The sequence below is a fragment of the Histomonas meleagridis genome (assembly GCF_020186115.1).
Source record: "Histomonas meleagridis strain 2922-C6/04-10x chromosome Unknown contig_88, whole genome shotgun sequence".
In the NCBI taxonomy this organism is placed as follows: Eukaryota; Parabasalia; order Tritrichomonadida; family Dientamoebidae; genus Histomonas; species Histomonas meleagridis.
The window spans coordinates 45,521-69,627 of NW_027150922.1; the positions used below are offsets into that span (position 1 = coordinate 45,521).

At 29.6% G+C, this 24,107-nt stretch overlaps 5 protein-coding genes across 5 annotated transcripts; 2 read left to right on the plus strand and 3 right to left on the minus strand.

Moving 5' to 3' along the window:
- Nucleotides 1-5,651: 5,651 nt before the first annotated feature.
- On the plus strand, nt 5,652-6,824 carry GO595_009188 (CAMK family protein kinase; the record flags this gene model as incomplete). The annotated part of the gene is made up of 1 exon (XM_067922847.1): nt 5,652-6,824. The coding sequence occupies one exon, from the start codon at nt 5,652-5,654 to the stop codon at nt 6,822-6,824; it is 1,173 nt and encodes a 390-aa protein (XP_067770600.1).
- A 1,856-nt stretch (nt 6,825-8,680) lies between these two features.
- Nucleotides 8,681-10,159, minus strand: GO595_009189 (STE family protein kinase; the record flags this gene model as incomplete). The annotated part of the gene is made up of 1 exon (XM_067922848.1): nt 8,681-10,159. One exon carries the CDS (start codon nt 10,157-10,159, stop codon nt 8,681-8,683), a length of 1,479 nt encoding a protein of 492 aa, XP_067770601.1.
- Nucleotides 10,160-15,981: 5,822 nt separating this feature from the next.
- Nucleotides 15,982-16,494, minus strand: GO595_009190 (Cap protein; the record flags this gene model as incomplete). The annotated part of the gene is made up of 1 exon (XM_067922849.1): nt 15,982-16,494. One exon carries the CDS (start codon nt 16,492-16,494, stop codon nt 15,982-15,984), a length of 513 nt encoding a protein of 170 aa, XP_067770602.1.
- Nucleotides 16,495-17,101: 607 nt separating this feature from the next.
- Nucleotides 17,102-18,061, plus strand: GO595_009191 (Rep; the record flags this gene model as incomplete). The annotated part of the gene is made up of 1 exon (XM_067922850.1): nt 17,102-18,061. The coding sequence occupies one exon, from the start codon at nt 17,102-17,104 to the stop codon at nt 18,059-18,061; it is 960 nt and encodes a 319-aa protein (XP_067770603.1).
- A 2,207-nt stretch (nt 18,062-20,268) lies between these two features.
- On the minus strand, nt 20,269-22,452 carry GO595_009192 (Adaptin N terminal region family protein; the record flags this gene model as incomplete). Its single annotated transcript, XM_067922851.1, has 1 exon — nt 20,269-22,452. One exon carries the CDS (start codon nt 22,450-22,452, stop codon nt 20,269-20,271), a length of 2,184 nt encoding a protein of 727 aa, XP_067770604.1.
- Nucleotides 22,453-24,107: the final 1,655 nt, after the last annotated feature.

A 24,107-nucleotide genomic window follows, 5' to 3' on the forward strand; every position in this document is an offset into this window, starting at 1 on the left:
CTGCATTCGCTTAATATTTAAATACTAATGATGATTGTTTTTCTGGGATTAGAATTCAAAACCAAAGAGGTGTTGTATTATCTATATGATTAAATATATTAGTATTGATCGGATAACAATGTTATCAAAATCAGCTTAAGAATTAATTGAAAATTTATCAAAAACATTAGCTTTAGTAGTAAAAAAGCCTAATCCTAATAATACTTTTGGTGGATGTAATGTTTTATTATTTGGTGACATGTCACAAGTTCCTGCAGTATCAAATTTAAATGATGATTTCCAAGAATCACAATTTCAATTTTTTAATATTTAATGTTGCGATTTATTTTCAAATTTGTTTTTCAGAAAAAGTCGTAAGACAAGATTCTGATCAAATACAACTATTATCAATTATTTGATCAAATAAGAACTTATAAAGAGAATACTAAATTAAGTCAAAAATTATTAAATATTCCCAGATCAAGATAATTAAAAAATATTCATTCAGTCGATCAATATGATATAGTTGATAATTTTGTAGGTAATGGTGATCCTGATGGAATGGTAATATGTTATAAAAATATTGAAGTTAATGATTAGAATAATCGAATTCTCCACAAAAGAGCAAGTGCTGAAGAATTAGTAATTATTGATGCTCATTTAAAACTAATGTTAAAAATGCTTATATTGCAGATCCTTTTGTTGAAGATCTCAAAAAATAATTTAGATACACATAGAGAAATATATGAAACAAGAATTTCTTATGATTCTGAAATAAGAATCCTATCAGGAGCCTCAATATTATAGTATACAAATTGTATAGTTCAAAGATCTTTATCACTTTGCATTAATGCTAGAGTTAGGCTTCTAAAAAATATTAATAAAAAAAACCTTATAAATGGTGCAAGAGGTATAGGGTGTTCGGTTATTTCGCGCAATTTTTATGAATATGAGATTTTAATTAAAATTAGTGATTTTTTATTAATCACTGATGAAATAGGATCCATCATGTTCGAAAACCCATTTGCAACGATTTGCTCATTCATCAAAAACTTTCACTTGACTTTCGTTGAGCAATTATGGGCTTTCTTTATTATGAGAAAATGATAACTAGGTTCGAGTCAATTGGCATACTTTTTTTGACATTTTTAGTTTTATCATATGAACTTTGAACAAGGCTGCATTTACCTTCAATTAGGTTTAAGACAGAATTATGACAATACTGTATTTCACAAGCAATTGTTCATTTTAGAATTTCCAGGTTCTCTTTATTTAACATATTTCGATATTACAAAATTTATTCAAAATTTACCATTATTTATTACATGTAAATAGCACACCATCAGACGAAATAATGATATCAATTTTTCGATATCATGTTCCAAATGTGATCAAATAATTTTCAAATTGCATTTACAAAAAACCTCTGAAACAGGAACAATAGGCTGCAGAATTTTATGCGAACATGTAATCGACCTTCTTCATGAAGAAACAGATAATTCTTCCAGAAAGTTTATATTTGTGTTTCCATTGGATTAAGAAATAATTAACAATCATAAAAAAAATTTCCAAATAATTCATCCGCTTCGGATGATTGGCAAAATAATATATAAAAATACTTCGAATGTAATTTTAAAACATTTTTTAAGGCAAATTATTTTTTCAAATTGTTTGTATTATAAACTTTCGAATCAAAAAACGAAATGTTCAAGTTCGGAGAAAATTATTTTTTCGAGGAGTGGTTTTTTCTTCATATATAAATATGAAGAAAAATCAGATATCGAGAATTTATTATTAGTATATGAAAATTAACCAGTTCAATGCTTCATTTGAATTTTACCTGGAGATTCAGGATTTCTATCTATCGATGGTGGTTGTCTTTATATTCGAATAGATGCTTCGTTTTATGCTTTACGTCCATATGTGTATTCAATACAACTTTTAATATTCAATAATGTATCGATTTCTTCGATAATTATTTTAGGTCCATCGGAATCTAAAAATTTATATTCACTTATCTATGTATAAAAAATAATTACTAATTCTGATCGTATAAATAATTTACCAGTATTATCTGATGAAGGGAGTGCTATTGAATCTTTTGTTAATCATTTAGATTAGAAACAATTTTTATGTTATATGCATTTAATTGAGAAAATTGGTTCGGGGTCTTTTATCGCACAAATTGTGGTAAGATTATTATCTCAACCTAATATTGATAGTTATGAGATTTAATTAGTTCAATCTATTGCAGATGTTAATGAACTCATTATTAATGAAGAAATCGATACAAAAACGATTATGAAATTTGGGAAAATATTTGATATACAAATATTGAATAATAATCTTATTGCAAAAAGTAGTAATCATCGAAATAGTTAATGTAATAGACATTAGGAATCTCAACATGCTCAAATCACATTGAAAGTTTGCACAAAAAAATGAATGTGAATGTTTTCCGATTTCACAAAATTAATCGAAGATTACAAATTGATTTAGATACAATTTATGATATTTATAATAATTTTGAAATAAATTCAGAAAAACAAACTCATAGATTACTTTGCAATTTAAAGATAGTTGCACAACAATCTTCAATCGTTCAATGTGAAACATGTTATATGAATTGTGGGGTGATATATATTCAAATATAATCGGAATTAATGATTTTCCTTGCATACATACTATAAAATGCTCATGTTTATATTTTGAAAATCTTGAACTTCCAGTCTTTAATAATGACATAAATTTTGTTGAAATACATCCATCATTTGATTCTTGGTCGTTTTCTTCAAAAGCACCTGTATACTTATATGAAAAAACATATGATGAATATAATTATTCCAAACAAAATATTAAAGAATGTGATTTTATATATGAATTAGTCAAAAATATATATCACATTAAAGGATGCTTATTAAATTTGATAGAAACTTTTATGGAGATTTCCAAACTATGGGGTGTCGAAACTAATAACAATAAGGAAAATATAAATAATGTGAACTTCAAAGCAAAATTTAAATATAAAGCATATAAAAAAATAATGAGTATTAAATAATGAATAATGTTTCAAAATAATAAAGTATACATATTGTAATATTTATAAATTAATGCTGAATTTTTATAATAATGAAAAACGAATAATAGGATATTATTGTATAATTTTTTGGAGTAATCTGAATGTTAATAAAAAAATGATTTTAAAAAATATGCATAAATATATTAAAAATATTTTTCTATAAAAAAATAACAACCATAATAATTTTTACCTTATCATAAATATGTCAAACTAAATTAAAATACATTATGATATGAACAGTAAAAATGTATAATTGTATATAATTATCATCTCACAACATGATTTTTTTGCCTATGTCTGTTCGCATTTATTGTCAAATTTCATATCGTCATTGAATTTATTTAATACAAAAATAAGAATATTTTCATTATTTATTCAAGTATTCAAATAATTACAAACATTTTATGATTTACCTAATTATTTTGTTATTATTTTTAGAATATGAAAAAAAATAAGCATTCCGTAAAAAAAAGTCAAAAAAATATAGAATCATTGAATCGAACCATTGGAATAGTTAACCCTTTAAATAAGTTACATGAAATTCATATAAATCAAATCAAAATTTATATATAACTATATTAACTTTCGAAAATGCAATAAATTTCCACTCCCGACTATTTTTATTAATGAAAATTCATAAATAAATATCATCATTTAATAAAAATAAATGAAGATATGACTAATTATTTAATTTCTTTGAAAGATGAAGTATCAATAGAACAAAAAAGAATAATAGATAATGTTATTGATGTATTAAATTGTATAATCAAATAATGAATAATTCTATTCCATCTCTTGCTCATGAACCTGTGCCTTTATCAATAAATATATTCATTTTTCATTCGATCCCCCAACAAAAATCAATGCAACTAACGAGCTTATTACAATTATTAATGCATTTAATAATGATCAATGTTTCGTTTTTAATGAAATTAATAGTCGAATACAAAATTGAATTCAAATTGAAGCTTCTATAAGTGGCAAAGCAGGTACAGGGAGAACTTTTTTAATTAATGCTATCAAGAAACTTTTGATTTCGAAAGATATATGTGGTGGAAGAACTGTTTAAATCTGCATTTGGGATAAATTCACCACAATAGACGAAGTAACAATGACATCTGTCACAAAAAAATGATCCAAATTTATTTTTTTGGTGGTAGAAGTATTTTGTTTTTTGAAGACCGTGCACAAGTCCCTGCAGTTTCTAAGACATATGATGATTATTCCGAATGGATTGAACTATTTTACAAAAGCAAATTTTTTATAGAATTTAATAGATTCGATTTAAATATTGTCATGCGTCATAATCCTTATGAACATACTTTCATTTAATTAATTAAATATATAACATATGTTCGAAATAATTTATATTGGGTCATATTTTTATATGAATATATAATGAATTTATTAGAACAGAGATTTATACCCGAAACAATTGACACTGTAATTCATACAATAGATAATAGTGTAGGGGGGATTAATATGGATGGAATGGTCATCACTTTTATTAATCGAGAAGAGATGGAAATGAATATTATAATGCAATCCTATTAAGAAGATTAAATGGAGATCATATTCAAATCAAAAATATACAAGCAAAATTTATCATCGATCAAAAATGTTCATATTATCCGAATGACTATGATGTTCCAATGGAGCACGAACGTGAAATTCAAAGTCAAACAGCTCGCATATATCAAGCTTATAAATAAAATTGGAATCTTATATGGTGTCATGAAAAAGAGATTGATAAAATCTATTATTCCATTTCATCTTCATATAGCACCAAATTGTAGAATTTTGCTCCTACAAAATTTAGATATTAATAGGGGATCAATTAATGGTTCACCGGGAACCTTAATGGAAAATCTATTTTTGTGTATCGATTTTCAATCGAATTGGCATGGGTTGCAGAAAGTGATTTTTAATAAATAAACAAGATTTTTTCAGAATTTATAATATGTATTGTTTTATTTAGTATTTGATTTTTTTTTCATACGACTTATTCTTGATGTGATTTGTTTTTAGTATGGTTTGAGATAGATACGATTTTCACTTTTCTTGTATACCGTCAGTGACGAAACAGCTGTTATTTCAAATTTTCAAATGTTAAATTTCAAAATTTTGAAGTGCTTTTGACTCTTTTGATTTTCTTTCTTTAAGCAAATTATAAACATCATCAGATGTTATTAATTTGCTTGCCAATGAAAACCTTTTAGTTGCTTTTATCATTGCAATCACAAGATCAAATAGTTGGATAATGTTAAATATCTTGGAAAAGTGCATACGATAATATTATTTTTTCGGAAATTTTTTATATCTTTTGTATTCTTTCTTGCTACATGGGAATATAAAAATAATAATATTGGTTGATCTGGGTTCATGTTATTCCTTTCTCTGTATTATATAATTAGATAATTATATAATTATATACAATTAGTGAAATAAATTTTAGAATAAATTTTAGAATATTCTAGAGATAAATCTTGATCCGTTTAATTGCTGAACGTTAAAAAACGTTATTGTTCTTGAAATTGTAATAAAAAGTGGCAGATCCTCAAAAAATTGATAATTTTACACCATATTTCCTTTGATGAACCTGTGGCGTCCTATTGAACAGGCTGACCCATTATTTAGTGAACTCTATGGGCTTGTAAGGACGTTGTCATTTGAAGAATTTCAAAGTCAATATCATTATGTGAAAATAATTCATCAATCACGAAACTCAACAGTTCGTCTTGCTACACATATTGAAACAGGGCAAAGTGTAATTATGAAAACCATATATAAGTCTAAATTGACAAATCCCAAGCAAGTTTGTGCACTAGCGCGTGAAATCAAAATCTTAAGATTTTTTGGCGAAAATAGACATATAACCGAACTCTACGACGCTCTTGATGTAATAGATGGAATTTATCTTATTCTTGAGTATGCTGAAGGAGGTGATTTATATTCATACATTTCAACACACAAACATCTACAAGAATATGAAATCAAGCGCTTTTTTTATTCCATTGTTAAGACTGTTTCTTTTATGCATATTAATGGTTATGTTCACCGTGATCTCAAACTTGAAAATATTCTTCTAGATGAGAATGGTCGTGTTATGTTAGCCGATTTTGGATGTTCACGCGAGTTCAAAGAAGGTGAATTTACATCATCTGTATGTGGAACTGTTCAATATGAACCACCTGAGATTCTTCTTTGCAAGAGCTATGACGCCACAAAAGTTGACTCTTGGGCACTTGGTATTATTCTCTATGCGCTCTTCTTTAACAAACTTCCGTATAACGGGAACTCTGTTTGTGAAGCGCTTGGACAAATCGTTCGAGAAGAAATAGTTATCCCGAATGGAATTTCCGAAGACGCAAGAAAGATTTTACATGGTCTTTTATGCAATGATCCGGAAAAAAGGCTTCGTGTTGTCGATCTTCCGAATCATCCATGGTTAAGAAGGGTTCATTTGATGCAAAAGAACTCACAAAAAAAGGATAGAATACACTTGGCGGCGTTGAAAACTATGCAAGAAAGTAATACCGAAGGAATGGATGAAAATAAACTTGTATCTTATCGAATCATGAAAAGAAAGTATCAAGTTGGTAAGATGCTAAATATGAACCCTGTTGAGCATGATATGGGAAGAATACCAACCCCAGAAGCAAGGGCAAGAGAATGTCGATCAAAGTTAATATTGAGACCAATGTCAGCTAATATCGCACAGAAAAAATTGCTGGCTTCTCTTGTGCCACCATCGAAGTTTATTTAGTGATTGTTATAAAATTGTTACTATAATAAAAGTATTTTTACATCAGTGAGGTGAGGTGTTGTCAAAATATATTCGTCAGAATATTCTTGACGCATCAACATTTGAAAAACATTACTTCTCGATAAAAGATATTGAATCTAACCATCAAGTATATATAATATATTATTGTGTACATAATTGATGATTTAATTTAATATAAATGCTATATTATATTTGAGTAAAGATGAGATAAATTTATTTTGAAACAAAAAGTGATAGAAATTGACTTTTGATAAGTGAAACTGTCCTTTGACCAATTTCCGATCTCTTATGATTACTTTTTGTCATGATGATAAAATTCGATTCTCATCTATAAGAATTTGGTTAATATCTATATCAAGCAATGATGGAAATTTATGTTTAGTTTTCATGAAATAAATCATTAAAATTGTTTTCGATTTGCAAATATTTGTTGATTTCATTTAGATTTACTTCTAATGAAATTATTTCATTGCAATTTATTATTTCGTTGTTATTAACATTAAAACTATCGCTATAAGTTTCGCTATTATTATTATTATCAATGCTTATGTTTTCATTATCTTTGTTATTTAGTTTAATATTTATGTTTTCGTTATTGTTTATTAATGTCAAATTATTTGTAATTAAAGATATTTCAAAGTTTAAGTCGGTGAAATCGAAAGATCATTTGTTTTGTTATCGAAGATATGTCCGCTAAGTAAATTCGAAAAAGGCGAAGGTGAATCATCGAGCGAATGAAATGAGAAATTCCTTAAATTCTTAGTCAATGCAATTCCAGTGTTTTCTTTTATTTTTTTCTGTTGATATTCTTCGAAAGTATCTTCGTTATTACTATTGTTATTGTTATTATCATTTTCTTCTTTTATTTCTTCGTTTATACTATTCGCAGCATTTAAATCTTCTTGTGAAAACTCTTCCCATGAATAAACTTTTTTCGGTGTGAAGAAAACGCTAATTAAATGAAACGTGATGATCAATTTGCGCTTTATATTTTGTCTTAAGTAAATTCTTTTCTTCTTTTAACTTTTTGATTTCGTTTAATAATGTTTCGATTTGTAATATATGTGAATCAAAGAGATCAGGCGAATGTTCATATATAACATTTGTTGTTGTTGTTCTTTCTAAATTATTGTTTGGAATGGGAATTAATGGCGAATCAGTATATTCTTCATGAATTTGAAGATTCTTCTTCGTAGTTGTGATGATTTGATCTAAACGATTCGCTTTTCGGATAAAGAGTGTTATTTTCTTATTCATTATTATAAGTATTTGTTTCTATTTCGTTATCTTTACTTTCTTTTTCGATAATATTTTTTGTTTCTATTTCCTTTTCATCGTTATCTTCTGTATGAGTTTCATCATCAATACTTTTAGTTTCTGTTACATTTTCATTATTGTTGTTTATTTGTATTTCGTTTGCATTGTTATCCTCTGATATAGTTTCATTTATGTTTTTATCTCTATTTCATTGCTTTGAACGTTTTCTTCCGAATGTGTTTCATCAGTATCATTTTGATTAGATTTAATTGCATTATAATACTTTCGACTTGAACTTGGGAGTGTTGGCGGACTAAATGTTCCATTATTTTCATTTGATGCTTTTAATTTATTAATTTCTGAATTCAAATTTTTATTTATTTTTTCCAATTGTTTTTTTTCTTCAGATAATTGAACAATTTTATTCACTTGTTCATTTATTGATAATTTTAATGGTTGAATCAAATCGTCGTCATTAGAACAACAAATTTTATTAAAAGTTGATCTCATAAATATATTTTCGAACGATCATTTTTACGATAATTTTAATACTCATTTACTCATTCCTCACAAAGTAATTAAAATGGCTCTGCCTCCGCGTCTCTCTTTTTCTTTTCATTTAATGCAAACTTAATCACATCAGATATTTCCTTTTTGGTTGACACCCTTGTAAGAAATGGATGCCTTAGTAATTCCTCAGCCGAAGGCCTTCTATCTGGATTTCTTTCGAGACATTTGCTACAAAAGTCATTAAACTGTGGAGACCATTGTGACTTATCCGCACACCCTGAAACACCATTAACTACAATAAGATATAATGCGCGCATTGGAGGTTCATCGATATATGGAGGTTCACCATCTGCCATCTCAATGCACATGATTCCGAGAGACCATATATCTACCTTGTAATCATATTCAAATCCTTGAATAAGTTCTGGAGCCATCCAATAAGGGGTGCCGCAAACGGTTTTGCGTTTGGAGTTATCGGTGTTCAATTGAGCAGTATAACCGAAATCTGCAATTTTCACATCACCTTCTAACGATACTAAAATGTTGTCACTTTTTATGTCACGGTGAATTTTGTGTGACTTATGAATGACAACAAGAGCTTTAAGAACCTTCTGGACAAAATAAGCAATGTTAGGCTCAGTAAGATTGCAAATTGTTAGTACATCAGTGAGCATACCACCATTAATATATTCCATGATAATGTAAAGCCAGTTTTTTGATTCTACTACACTATGGATTTGAACAATGTTCTCGCTACGAAGAGCTCTTTGAACTTCAATTTCATTCTCGATAATTGGTCGTTCATTATGTGCAAGATCAATAGCTTTTACAGCAACTGTTTGACCAGTGGAATTAAGCTTTGCACGAAAAACAGTGCTAGTGCCTCCTGAACCAATTTGCTCAATATCAGATAATATTGTCTTTGGATCAACAATTGGAATCCTGTGAACATCAATAGGTCTAGGTACTGGCGTGACTTGTGTGTTTGGTTTTGGCTTTGGTTCTGTTGACCCTTGCATAAAATTCATAACTTGGATAACTTCACTAGGATGAGCCAAAACCTGTTGTCTGTTTATTCCGGAATTCTGAAGTTGGCGTTCCATCCATTCTGGAAGTCCCGTAAGTCCAGTTTCACTATTCATTGAAACATGAACTTCATGTTCACAACTTTGTGGTTCTGAAATAAGCAAAGGTCCATCAAAACTTCCTTCCGGCCGTACTGACATTTGTGCTTTTGGGTTTTTAACAACGCCTGCAACTCTTTGTTGAGGCATATATTTTGCAAGTTCTTCTGGTACATTGTGAAACTTACCTCTTGAATCAACTTCTACAGAAACTACATGTTCTACAGCTGTTGGCTCTCCTATAACAAATTCTTTTGGTCCTAAATCAAGAGCATCCAATAAACTCTTTAGCATCTTATTGTCACTTTTTCTTTGCGCAAAAATTTGGTTATTTTCAATGGAAAACGATATTTTTGACATTGAATTTCCTATCGGGAATGGCAACTGTATATAGCCGTTCATGAACTTGTGTTCGACAGTCATCCCCAAAAAAAGTGTTGAATGTCGTGAATACCAACCAAAAAAAAAATAGCAATGATATGTTATTATTTATTTGTAAAGTGAAAAATTTAATGTCTTCAGATAATCTTGAAAAAATAAAATGACTAGATTTTTAAAAATATACTAGATATCTTAATTCATCAATATTACAATCTTTTTCATGAAAAATCTGATTTGATACCTTTTCATAGAATTGGCCCACGATTAATTTTCGATAATAGCCACTTTTTTTATCGGAAAAATCGATTTCGAAAAGTGGCGTTATTTATCGATTCTTTATATAAATTGAATTTAATCGAAAATTTCTGGATTGAATGAGAAAACGTTATTGGATAAAAACCTTCTAATTTTCGTGTTGTCTGTGCTGTAATTTGAAATAAAAACAATAATCAGAAACACTTTTTAATTAATTCGTAAATATATTCAAATATTTTACACGCGTAAACTATAAAAAAAGTTAATTGAATGCTTTATATTCCGAGAAAAATATAGTGCTCAAATTCATATAAATTTTTACTCGTGAAAATTTGGTCAAAACGCGATTATTAGAGATAAGACTAAGTCAATAGGGACAATATTCATATTCTTTTCATTACAATCTTAAATAAGAAATTTTTGAATGGTTTTTAATCGACCAAAACCGTTAATTTATCGATAAAATCAGTTAACGGTCGTGCAAGAGCAACGGCCTTATCTTAAAATTCGAGGTAGGTATATAATGCGGTCGGAATCAATCCCAGGGACCCTAGGGAAACTTTTTCAGAGGGACGATAGCACCACTTTTCACATAAACACAACAAAAACCTCGCATAACCAACACGAATTGTCCCCGGTTATATTTGGCCGGACATCTATCCTATTACTTTTATTTTTGGCCGAACAAATATCTTTTTTCAGTAATTAACTTTATTTTTCATAAATGCTCCAATTTGTGACTAAAACGTATTTTTGTACTTCACAAAGAAAACCGTTTTCCTCCTGAATTTATCGTTACTTAAAATCCTAGATATATAGTAGTGCAACAATGTAAGTGTAAATTTAAGGATTATTTAGTATCTGATGTTTCAATGCACGCTGATTTCATTGAACGTGATCATTATGAAGATTATTTTTGTATTTATACGAATGAAAATAGAACTAAATATAAGAAATATGAATATAAAAGTAGAAAACCAAATTTTAAAATATGGTTTAAAGAAATGAATGGTAAAGAAATTGAACCAGAATATTTTATGTTAGAATTATTATTAATTTATTAAATAAAAATCATTTTTTATCGATGTTTAGTATTGAGAATGCTACGAAAGGAATAAAAACTAATGTTATTGCTGCTCCTGAAATTATTGATCAAGATGATTTACAAGAAGTTTTAGAAAATTATCCAACAAATGACCAAATAACAGAAAAACTTAATACTATAACTTCGATTACATTACCTCAATTATATTATAATAAATCAGAAACAGATGAAAAATATTCTACAAAAAGTCATACTCATAATACAATAAATAATGATTTAACAGTAAATGGGAATGTACAAGTTACTTCATTAAATGGTTTTCAATTGTCAACAGCAGAAGGTGGTAAATGAGATACAAAATTATATGTACCATCTATTATTACATTAAAAGATGATGGTGTTGTAGAAGGTGGTCAATATATTGATATGCTAATAATGCAATTATGATAAAGATAATACATGGAGAATTACTGCTAATACTAATTCATTAGATTTTAAATCGAACCTGGATCATTATTAAGTTTTGGAAGTAATGGTAATATTCAATGTTCAACTATAAATAATGTAGATACAACTAAAATATCTTGAAATGATCATAATCATGATGAGATTTATGCTAAAAAAGATCATGAACATACAAACTATGCTTCATCAGATCATACTCATAGTTATAATGATTTAAATGATAAACCACAGTCATTTCCACCTGAAGAACATATTCATAGTTATAATGATTTAACTAATAAACCTGAAACATTTCCACCCTCAGAACATACACATACTGAGTATGCTTTAAAAAATCATAATCATGATACAAAATATGCTGCTGCAAATCATACACATAGTTATAATGATTTAACAGATATTCCTACAGGTTCAAATACAGAAGATATTCATTGTTCAACAATTAATGGTTTTGCTTTAAATTCCGGGACCTTCAGATTCAAATTTAAATATTAGTGTTCCTTCAATTGCAGTTATTAAAAACGATGGTGTTTTAGCAACAGGTCCTTACATAGATATGCATACTAGTGATGGATATGAAAATGATTATAGTTGGAGAATACAATGTATTGAAGATGATATAGCATTTAAACCAAAACAAGGAAATGGTTTTCATTACTCCTCATCTTTTGATGCAATAGGTTGTAATAAAATAGTTTGTAGTGAAATTATGTACTCTGTAAAAACTAATGGCATTATTAATACAGGAAATATAAAATCCGATACTGATCAATTCACTAGTTTAGAATCTACTAAATTAACTTTATTTCACAGTATAATTGAAGAATCAGGTAATACATATCAATTATTATGGAGAATTTATGGATGTACACCTACTGCAGATAAAAAATATGGAAGATTATATTTTGAATCTGTAACACAAAAGAAACAAAATGATGGTACTTTTCTTGATATATTTAGTACAATATATCATATCGCGACTACATTTAATACATTCGAAGGAACTGGAGGTCTTGCACAAATAAATACAACTATTATTCATAATGCTCCTGTTTCAGAAGACTTAACACAATTTCAAATTGGTTCACCTGTATTTTTAACAGGTAATGTTTATGCTTTAACCAATGAAGGTAAATATGACACAAATACTTCATCAATTGATTATATTCCATCAGTTGAAACTACAGGTACATATAAAGAATATTTAGGTATATGTGTAGCTAAACATGAAACTGGTTATAAAGCTTCAATAGGTGATGTCATTAAAAGAGAAATAGAAATTTTACAAGATACTATTGATTTTGTTACACATGGAGATTTTGATTTTAGAGTAAATAATACCGCAGATTATGAAATAGGTGATGTAGTATTATTTGATGGTAATAAATTATCAGATGATTTAGTAATAATTACTATAATATTAAATTCAATAGTTGGTGAAGTAACTGGTAAAATAGATGAACATTTGTTGAGTATATTTAAAGAATAAAAAATATTTTATTTCATTTTATTTTTTTTATATGGATCCAATTTATAAAAGACAAAGAGGAATACAATATTTATTCGGAACACTAGTTAGAAATGGATTAAAAAATCAAAATTCATCATTAAAAGGTAATTTGAGTCTACAAAATTTTATTAATTCTTTGAATGAATAATGTAATAGGGAGTTTAATTCTACACCTGAATTTAATACTGGTACAAAGCCATTAGTTGAAACATACAACAATTTAGTTAATTATTTCATAGATGACAACTTAGAAAAAATTACAGATAAACAATATAAAAATAATCATTTAAACAATTATGAAGAATCTAAATATAATTTTATTAAAATTTTTATCGAAAATGAAAAAATTACACCTATTAATGAAAAAATTGGAAGAAAAACAATTCCAGAGCATTATGAATATTATATTAGAACGATTATTATAAAATTGAATGAGATGTTTGCACACAAAGTTTTTGAAGCTAAAAAAAAGCCTCTCAAATTTAATAAATATTGTGAAGAATTAAGGAAATATTTATATGGTATTGAAATAATTGATAATAAAATTGGGAACGTATTTACATTCGATTCTGCTTATAGTAATTATTTGTTACAATATTTTTAGTAAATTTCCTTATGACAATATATATAGAAATTATAATATTTATGAAGATTCTAAGAATTCACCGTATATTAACACAGGTTTCAAATCTCGTTCGAAAAACAAATATTTATTTGATAACTTTTTACTTCCATATCATATTGATTATTCAAAATTAGATCCACAATTTAAACATAATATAAATTATTTTTCTTATAAAAGAAATAAAAAATATCAATTAAAATATATTGGTAATAATGGTGAATATCAAATGGATTTATTTTTTTCTGGTTATGATGAAACCACTAAAACAGAAACAAAATATTGTTATTTATTAGCAGTTGAAGTTAGGTCCAGATTTTTATTTTATGCCTATACTAATACAAAAATAAATGATAAAATAACTACAAAGAAATCAATAGAATCTATAGCTAAAGCTTTATTTAATTTATATAAGGGAGGATTTAATCCTAAAATTATACATTGTGATTCTGAAAAATCATTTTTATCGAAACCTTTACAATATATAGCAGCACATTTATCTGGTGTAAAAATAATTCCAGTAAAAAGAATAATTTTAGAAGATAAATCTTATCCTATTCATACTTCTTTAGCTATAATCAATAGAATTTGTAGAACTATCAGAGATATAGCTGATAATATGGGTTTAAAAGAAATAGATCCATATCATATGAAGAAAATTGTTAATAATTATAATAATACTTATCATAAAACATTAAGTCAATTAAATCACAAAAAAATTTCACCATTAGAAGCTTTTAATCAAAGAAAATCTTTTGGTTTAGAGTTACATAAATTAAATGATAAAATTATAAATCAAGAAGGATTCTTTTTAAGTCCTGGTACAACAGTAACAGTTTATAACACAGATCAATTAAAAAAGAGATCAAAAATATTATCAGATATTTATATAGTAGATAATTTCGAAAAAGGTAAATATAATATTTATAATGAAAAAGGTATAAAAATGTCAGTACCAAGATATTTATTAAATCCTGTGCCTTATCATATTAATTTTAATAAATAAATACTTTTTCTAATGATATATTGAATTCATCCATTAATGTGTTATATTCTTTATTATATTGTGAACTAAAATCATAGCCATTAATCTTAATTGAGTTAACTTTTTTAATTGGATTTACATGTTTTAAACATCCAGGTTCAGGATCTTCATAACTTGATTAAAATCAATTTCTAAAATTGAACTTATAGCTTGTACTAAATCATTAGCATTAATAATAATTTTTCCACTATTATCAATTAAATTTGCTATTAATTTCATATTATTTGTTTTTAATATTGCACTAAATGTTAAAGCTATATGTTTATATAAAGCACTAGCATTATCAGTATTAAGTTCAGTTTCTCTTGTAATTATTTTTGGTGTTTCTTCATTAACTTCAGGATAATGTGCTGGTGTTTCACTATTGTTATTATTAATAATAACTTTACAATTAGCACTAGAACTATTATGTTCAGTATTATTCTTCCCTACATGGGGTGAGAAATCACTTATTTTAATCATAAAAAATAATGATTATAATTTTTTTTATTCAATTATTAATGCCGTATCCAGTAGCTTCTTGTATATAAGTACCGATAGCACCTTTGATAGCACCTTGTTCACCATTCTTATTTTCTATCATTTCAGTAACAGCTTTTTTACAAGCACTAGTATAATAATTTTCACCAGTTTCTTTAATAACAAACTTTTTAGCTTCATCAAATTTATCTTGTAAACGTTCTTCATCTAATAGAACCAGGATAATTAACAATGTTATTTTGAACAGTATAATCAGCAACCCTACCGTTATTCTTAAGAACTTCATAAGCACGATCTAAATCATATTTAGACATAGGAGGATTAAGAGGAGGAACCAACTTACGTTGTAACACACTTCCCTTATTACGTGAATAATAAGATTCACTAATAGAACCAATGCGATGAGGATCAAACATAAAAATAAAAGTGGGAAAATTTTATATTAATAAGTGATAACATAATTTAATTGAACCCCTAAGAATTTTTCTGTAATTTCAGTACCAGGAACAGAAACCTTTAAACATAAAGCGATACTATCGCCTGAATTCAAATTACGTGCTAACCTCGTACGGAATACTTGAGTCTGTTGGGCATTGGGAGTAAGGTACCCTGACTTGATAACATTTTGATTAGGTTCATATAATGATACAGGGGCAGCAGGGGTACCAAGTGACATTGATTGAGCAACCGTACCATCGGGGACATAAACTAAACCCCATAATAATGGAATATCGACATCAGTGATCATCTTTAAAGTGAAATTCTTTACTTTACGCATACCTTGAGTAGCAACGGCACTAATCAAGGTTGTATTTACTTGATCACCAACAGCAGAATCTCCAGAACCGGTATTGAATGTGATATTCCCAGAACAGTTGAAAGTCTCATTAGAATACTTTACAGTCTTCAATGGACGTCCACGTGAATAACTACGTCTACGTAACCTACGAGGCATAACAATAAAAAATTTAATGTTGTGGGAGATTTATTAATTGAGGGTGAATAAGATATGAAGGAACATCCTTACGGCGACGATCATAACGGATGGCACCTATAGAGATTATTGGGAGAACAATGACCCAAACCTCAACCATCTGAAAATTCTCTTTAATAAAGCCCTTAAGTAAGCCAACATTACTGGAGTAAATTGACTTAACTTGGCCTTCATTGTCTGGCATAAGGCATGGAGCAGGGGGTGTAAAAACAGGAGGTGGAATTGGATACGGTTTTTCTTAATCGTCAGATTGAAGGGCATCGGGACAAACATTACTAAAATCAAAAGAATTGTCATCAAAGCCAAAATTATCAAATGTATCTTCATATTCCATTTGACTAAAAAATAAAAATGATATTCCCACATCAGTGACAAGAAGGAATTTACTTTTTCCTTAATTCATTAAAAACTTTGACAATTACAACACTGCATTGAATACTTTATTTACGATCAAATATTTTGATTGAATTCTGAACCGAAACTTTCAAAATGTATGGGAATAATCATTATAGAAAAATATTGAATGTCGTGATTGATCATGAAATATTTAGATCACTTAATAAAAATTATGGGAGCAAAGAGAGGAATCAGAAAGGACGCTACAAGGTTACCAGTGGAGCCACCAAGAAGAACAATAGTCAATCCGAGAGCAAAGCGTTGGGTATTCACATGGAATAACCCCCCAGATACATGGAAAGAAACATTAGAAAGTTTCTCAATGGTTAGTTACATGATTGCTGAAGTAGAGTTTGCACCAAGTACAGGAACGAAGCATATACAAGGTTACATTCGATTTGATGAAAGAGTTTATAAGAATACTTTAATGGCCAAAACTAATTGTTTCTGGGACATTGCTAGAGGCAGTGAACTAGACAATTATAAATATTGTACTAAATATGGTGGAGAACATTATGAATATGGAGAAATGACTATGGAGACTCAGTTATATAAATCCAAAGAAGATAAAATGAAACAAATGTTATCGAATGTTATGACTATGAAATGGGAACAATTTGAAGATAAATATCCAATTCAAGCGTTTTATCATCAGAAGAGATTGGAGAACTATAAAATAAGTCACATGAAAGTACATAATGATTGGCCAGGTCAATTGGAGAAAAAGAACTATTGGATCTGGGGACCCCCTGGTACAGGAAAAAGTCATTGGGCTAGAACTAAAAAACCGTTGTCCCAGATTTATCCTAAAATGTGCAACAAGTGGTGGGACAGTTTTAGGCCCGGAGAACATACACTGGTCATATTCGAAGACTTTCCATCTGATGGGAGACCGTTTGCGCAGCTCATGAAAATATGGAGCGACCGTTACTCGTTCATAGGAGAAGTTAAGAACGGAGAAGTTATGATCGATCCTGGCACTTTTAACCTAATCGTCACTAGCAATTATTCAATCGAAACTGTTTTCCCAGGTGACGATGGACTGGCAATAAGACGAAGATTTAAAGAAATTGAGGTGAAAGGGCCTGAGGATTTGAATTTACAAAGGGACCTGGAACCGTTAAATCAATAAACAATTCATTTGACAATTATCCCTTAGATTTTATTTTATCGAAATTGACAGCGAAAGTGACACAGATAAAAAAATGGAACAAAAATTCTATCGGTCGAAAGACGATCAAAATGAATTGAATTTGCAAATAAAGTATTCAAATCTGGTGTCCGTTTTTCATTAAATTGGGACGAAAATTCATATTTAGGTCAGGGTAACATGATCTTGAAAGGAGGTACCAGTTAACGTTTTTCGAAATATGGGTCCTGACCTAAAATTTTTATTTTTAACGTCCTCAAATAACGGTCTTATTTAAAAAATAGAATTTAACCTGACCCCCACCCCTAGTACACTTTATACTGATCACCTGTCTACGCCCTTTTATAAAAAAAGTGCTCCGCGGAGTCGGGCTACGGCAGGTTTGTGATAAATGCACTCATTCGCCATTAGGGCTCTCTTTGGGGGAGGAGGTACCTTGGATTAAAGAAAAAGAAAAAAAGAAAAAAATAGATTGCCCATTGAGTGAACAAACTTTGTTATCGTCACTATGTGCTGAGTCTAAAAAAAAAAAAAATAAGTTAACCAGAAAAACAATCATAAGATTACAATCCTGAACATCAGCTCCAGGAGGATTTCTGCAATAAAGAAGAGAGTGAAAATGAATCACAGAGTTGGACGACCTCCTTGTTTAACTGAATCGATGTCAGATTATATTGAGATGCTTTCTTATGCTAATGCTAGGCTTACAGATGGAGACATTGCCTCAGCTGTAAATAAAATATATGCAACAAGTATCTCAAAGTCCACAATTGTTAGAGCAAGAAGAAAGCAGGGTTTTATTTACAGGTCGCCATATATCAAGCAAGAAGTCACAGAAGTACAAAAACATATGCGATTAGAGTTTTGTCAATAAGTACTTGATAACCAATCCCAAGTCAGCAATATAGTTTTTGCTGATGAATGCAGATTTGAAAGAGGGCCCAACAATTGCTGGAGAAGGATAAAGCGCGGCCATCGGAATGATACATATTTTGCTGAAAAAACCAATTTCAATCCTGGAGCTATGGTTTGGGGAGCAATTGGGATTGGTTATCGGTCGCCATTGATGAGATGCTCAGGTTTCGTTGATGCAGGAGAATAACAAAGAATTATAAAATATAGCAAAGTAATTCAGACATGTGTCATGAAATATGGTCAATTTAAGTGGTGTTTTATGCAAGATGGCGCTCCTTGCCATAATGCATCACAAACAATAAAGTGGCTATCTGATAAAGCAATTGTGGTTCCTGGCTGGCCACCAAACTCGCCCGACCTTATTTCTATCGAAAATATTTGGGCGATCATGAAAAGAAAAATCAAAAAATATGAATGGAGATAAGGTGATTCGATTTATTCTGTGCTGAATAGAATTTGGTTTTCCATTGATAGCAAGTTTATGGACGCTCTCATAGCCGATTTCATCAGGAGATGTGAACTTGTCAGGGATCTTGGAGGAGGAAGTGCTTTGCAGTACCTTACCAGCCACATTAATGAGGTAAAAAACAAAGTGGCTATAAATGAAGGTAAAATGTGGAAAATCGATGAAGATGTGAATTTGATCAATCTTCAAGCAGAGTTCGGAAACAAATGGAAACTGATTGGGGAACGCCTAGGAAGAGACAAAACAGATGTTAAAAATCGATTTCAAAATCTCAGTCAAAGGAAAAACATGATAGATTGAGATCTGTTGTTTCTCTCCCAAGCATTGATCAACTCCCCTTCGATCCGAGTTCTGTTTTTGGCAATTGGACACTTCTTGAGCTGACTTAATTGAACAATTGTTCCTTGATTCAAAATTGGAAAGTAAATTGAATGCTTTACAAATATATTTGAAATAAACTAAAAGCGATGATGCTATAAAAAAGTTAATAAACCGTAGAAATGAATGCAATCCACTTACCAATTTTGATTTCCAGTTTATCTATATGATCCAATCAAAACTCGAGAAAATTTTGTCACTCTTATAAATTGTCAGTACCATTACGATCAACTTTTATTTTTGTTATTTTCAAAACGTCTATCATTTTGAATCTATACATCTTCATATTTTAATATCATAATTTCACTGATACAGATGTAGCATAACTTCAATGTAATATCTCTAACACGATGTTTTTTTTATATAATTTGATCGTTACTTCAGTATAAAACAGTTATTTAAAAAAAATTTATTGAAAGACTGAAATTATTTAAATCAACAAGTCATCAACCAACTGATCACTAACTTGTTGTTTAGTCTGTGAAGTTTGTGTTTGTGATGGAATATTGCACATTCCAAATATATTTCCAGCGTTCGTTCTCAACGCAATTTGCAATTCATTTTTATCATAGTTTCCTGCTTTACTTTGATCAAATTCGATCGGAGTTACAACTTCTATAATTTCTCCAGATTCAATTGCATCTGGAAAAGATGGATTTTCTTTCATTACTAAGCCTATTTTATTTACGTTTATGGCCAATGCTAATTGGCTCAAACTTGAATTTGATTTATTTGCTATTCGTAAGTATAAATTATTTTCATCAAAATCAATGAACATATCTATAATTTTTTCATTATCCAAATTAACCTTATTCCAATTTCTTAAGTTTTCATTATCAAACCCGATATCATCGTTTGCTTCAGGAACAAATCGATTCTTTCTTACAAAATCAGAAGGTACAACATGGAGCACCCCGGAAACCGTTCCCATGTTCTGAATTAATTCTGTCAAAACTTCGCCGTCAAATTTTTGGTTTTCGTATTGAATTTTGTCCTTGCCGAAAAAGACAATTTCCTTAGAGAAGTCTTGATCTGTAGATAATAATCTCCAATAAATTAAAGCTCTGTTAACAACATCCGGAACATATTTATCCTTAACAGCTTCATTTAAAATGAATTGTAATTGGTCTTTCGAACTTTCCGGATTTTTCAAATATACTTTGACGAACGCAGTTAACAACTGTAACTGTACATATGGTTGTTCATCGCCAAATGTATCTAAAAATGGGTCTAACAATATGTCGACATTTTTTATCACATCGCAATATTCACCTAAAATCCAAATTCCAGCAGCACGTGCGCGCGCATCTTTTAGACGCTCAATCGAACCGCAAATAGTTTCTATTGTAGATTCGAAAGATCCAGGAAATCTCCGTAATATGTCACATAATACTATCACTGATTCTTCTATAGCATAATCAGCTTTACCTGCAACGAGCCTTATAAGTATATCAACACATCTACGAACAGATGCTTCGATTTTTATCGCAATTTTTCCAATGCATCTAATTGTCTTTCGGACAAACATTACATCGATTTCGTTACAATACTCAGAAAACTCATCGAGTACAATTTGAGTGTTTTGAGGACCACAAATTGTTACAATAATTTCTAATTTCTCCATTTTGATATATGATGGATCATTATAATTACAAAAGAACACACGAATTTCACGCGTTAATGACTTCGGGTACTTTTGTACGAACAATGAAAGTGTTCGAAGTATTACGTATTGGATTTCAGGTTCTGCAGATGTGACTAATGTGATAAATGGTGGTATAATTTGTGGGAATATTTCGGCGTTTTTCTTATGTGAATATGGCATAAATAAAAAGATACACTTGAAGGAACCTATAACAACTGACGGGTTTTTGTGTTTGAGATATGGAATTAATCGATCGATTAAAAAGTCGGCATCGTCAGCAGACTCGGGTTTGTATCGACTGATGGCATCGTATAGAATAGTTTGACACCATTCGGTGCAACTTGTGGTGGCTGATAATATTGGTGTGATTGATTGGGAATTAAGTGTAAAAATGGGTGTGGACCGTTTTTCATTTATCTCTGCAATGGCTGCTGTCGCGTTTGAAACGACCATAGGATTCTCGTCTTGAAGTGATTGTAATAAATCTTCAAAAAGTTGAGCATTCTCAACGGCTTCGGGAATAACATCATAAAGTTTGGTAACACCAAAAACAGCTGTCTTGCGTACATATGGTGAATCATCATGAAGGCATTTTTTTAATGGAATAACCATGTATTCAGCAACACTATGAAGCTTAATTCTACACATTGTACGAACAGCAAGGGCACGAACAAGTGGGTTATTGTCTTCGGAATCTTTGATAAATGTATTAACTGCCATAATTGCTTGCTCAGGTTCTTGTGTTGAATAATTGATGAGATAAAGATATACAAGTTTTTTAAGTTCAAGATCGTCTGTTTTGACACAGCGAAGCATAGAGGAAAATAAAGATTGAACATTTTCGCCACTTCGCATTAAATTAACAACTCGTTTGGCAGCATCCTTTCGAACTGCTGGATCATTACCATCCAGTTCATTCCGGAGCTGAAAAATCTCTCCTTTGATCTCGCCATTAAAGAATTTCGCCATTTGCAGAGAAAATGTTTAATTTCTAAACTGGTACAAATAATTCGAGCTTGAGAGAACATATTGAATTTTTTCAATGAACACCGTTTATTAATTTAAATCAGATGACCTCGTGGAACAAAGAACAGTCAATAATAGAAATGTACAAATTAGGGCACAACTATCAAACAATAGCAAATACCCTTCATGTAGGTACTAACAGGATAAGCAGTACAATTAAAGCATACACCAATACTGGTCAAGTACCTGATGCAACAATAAGAGGAAGATCAGTTGTTATTACAAATAAAATTAGAGAATTTATAGAATTAAAGACCCTTCTTGAACCAACATTATCTTCAAAAGAATTAGCGGATAAAATTGAAGAATGTTTTCATTTATCGATTTCCCATCAATCTGTTACAAAGGTCAGAAACGAAATGAAATTTCGTTATAGACCTTGTAAGGTAGAACAAGATTTAACGCATCAACAAATAGAAGCAAGAATCGAATTTGTAAAAAAAATACTCACACAAAAATCATATCTTGACAAGATCGCTTTCTCTGATGAATCGCGATTTGTCTTGGGAAAAGATAATGAATGGATGTGAATGAGAAAAGGCGAGTATGTCGAAGAAACAATAATAAAAAAGGCCAAATTTTCAAAATCTGTAATGATCTATGGTGTGATATCTTTTGGGTACAAGAGCAAATTAGTAATTGTAGATAAATCAATTGACTCAGGACAATATATACAAAACATGGAAGCTTCCAATTTTATTGAGGATATGAACAAAACCCATGGTAAGCTTGATTGGATTTATGTTCAGGATGGGGCTCGGTGCCATACTTCAGTACAATCTATGGAGTGGCTTGAGGATCGTGTCGATGTAATAAATGATTGGCCGGCCAACTCGCCTGACCTAAACCCAATCGAGTTGCTCTGGGCTATAATGAAGCAAATAATTTACAAGAGGTCCCCAAAAGATCTGGAAGAGTTGAAATTGATCTTGGAACAAACATGGGACAATTTGGACATTTCATTAATTAACAATCTTTGTTTGGGTTTTGGAGACCGTTCACGGCTTTGTCTTGAAATGAATGGAGGTTCAATTTCAAGGTTTTTAGGTTTAGAATAGGAATTTAAAAAAATTCTATCTAACATGAGAACATACTGTCCTTGGTCAGAAGGAGAAGATAAAGTTCTATACGATATGATTTGCAAATTTGGTCATCAATGTGGAAATATTTCCAAATGTTTGCAAAACAGTCGTCCTGTACAATGTAAAGGTCGATGGTTCTGTATATTAAGATTCGACGAAAAAAAACTTATAGAAGAAAGATTAAAAAATTTAATAAATAATTTGAATTAGGAAGAGACTTTTGCTAAAAAATCGAAAATCTTATCAAGCCACTTTTCAAAATGAAAAAATTAAAAAAAATAATTTCGTTCACAAAATTCAATTCAATTTAAAAATCGCAAAAATTTTATTGTTTATATAGAAAGTGCCTCTGAAATTTCAATACCAGCTCTGTTCATGTCTACTGAAACATATCGAGTATATGCAGAACTTTTCCACCTTCCATGGGCTTTTATGATACAATTATTAACATTTTTTAGTGAAACATAATATGCTGCTCCTCTACGAAAACAATGAAATCCATAATTTTGATATTCT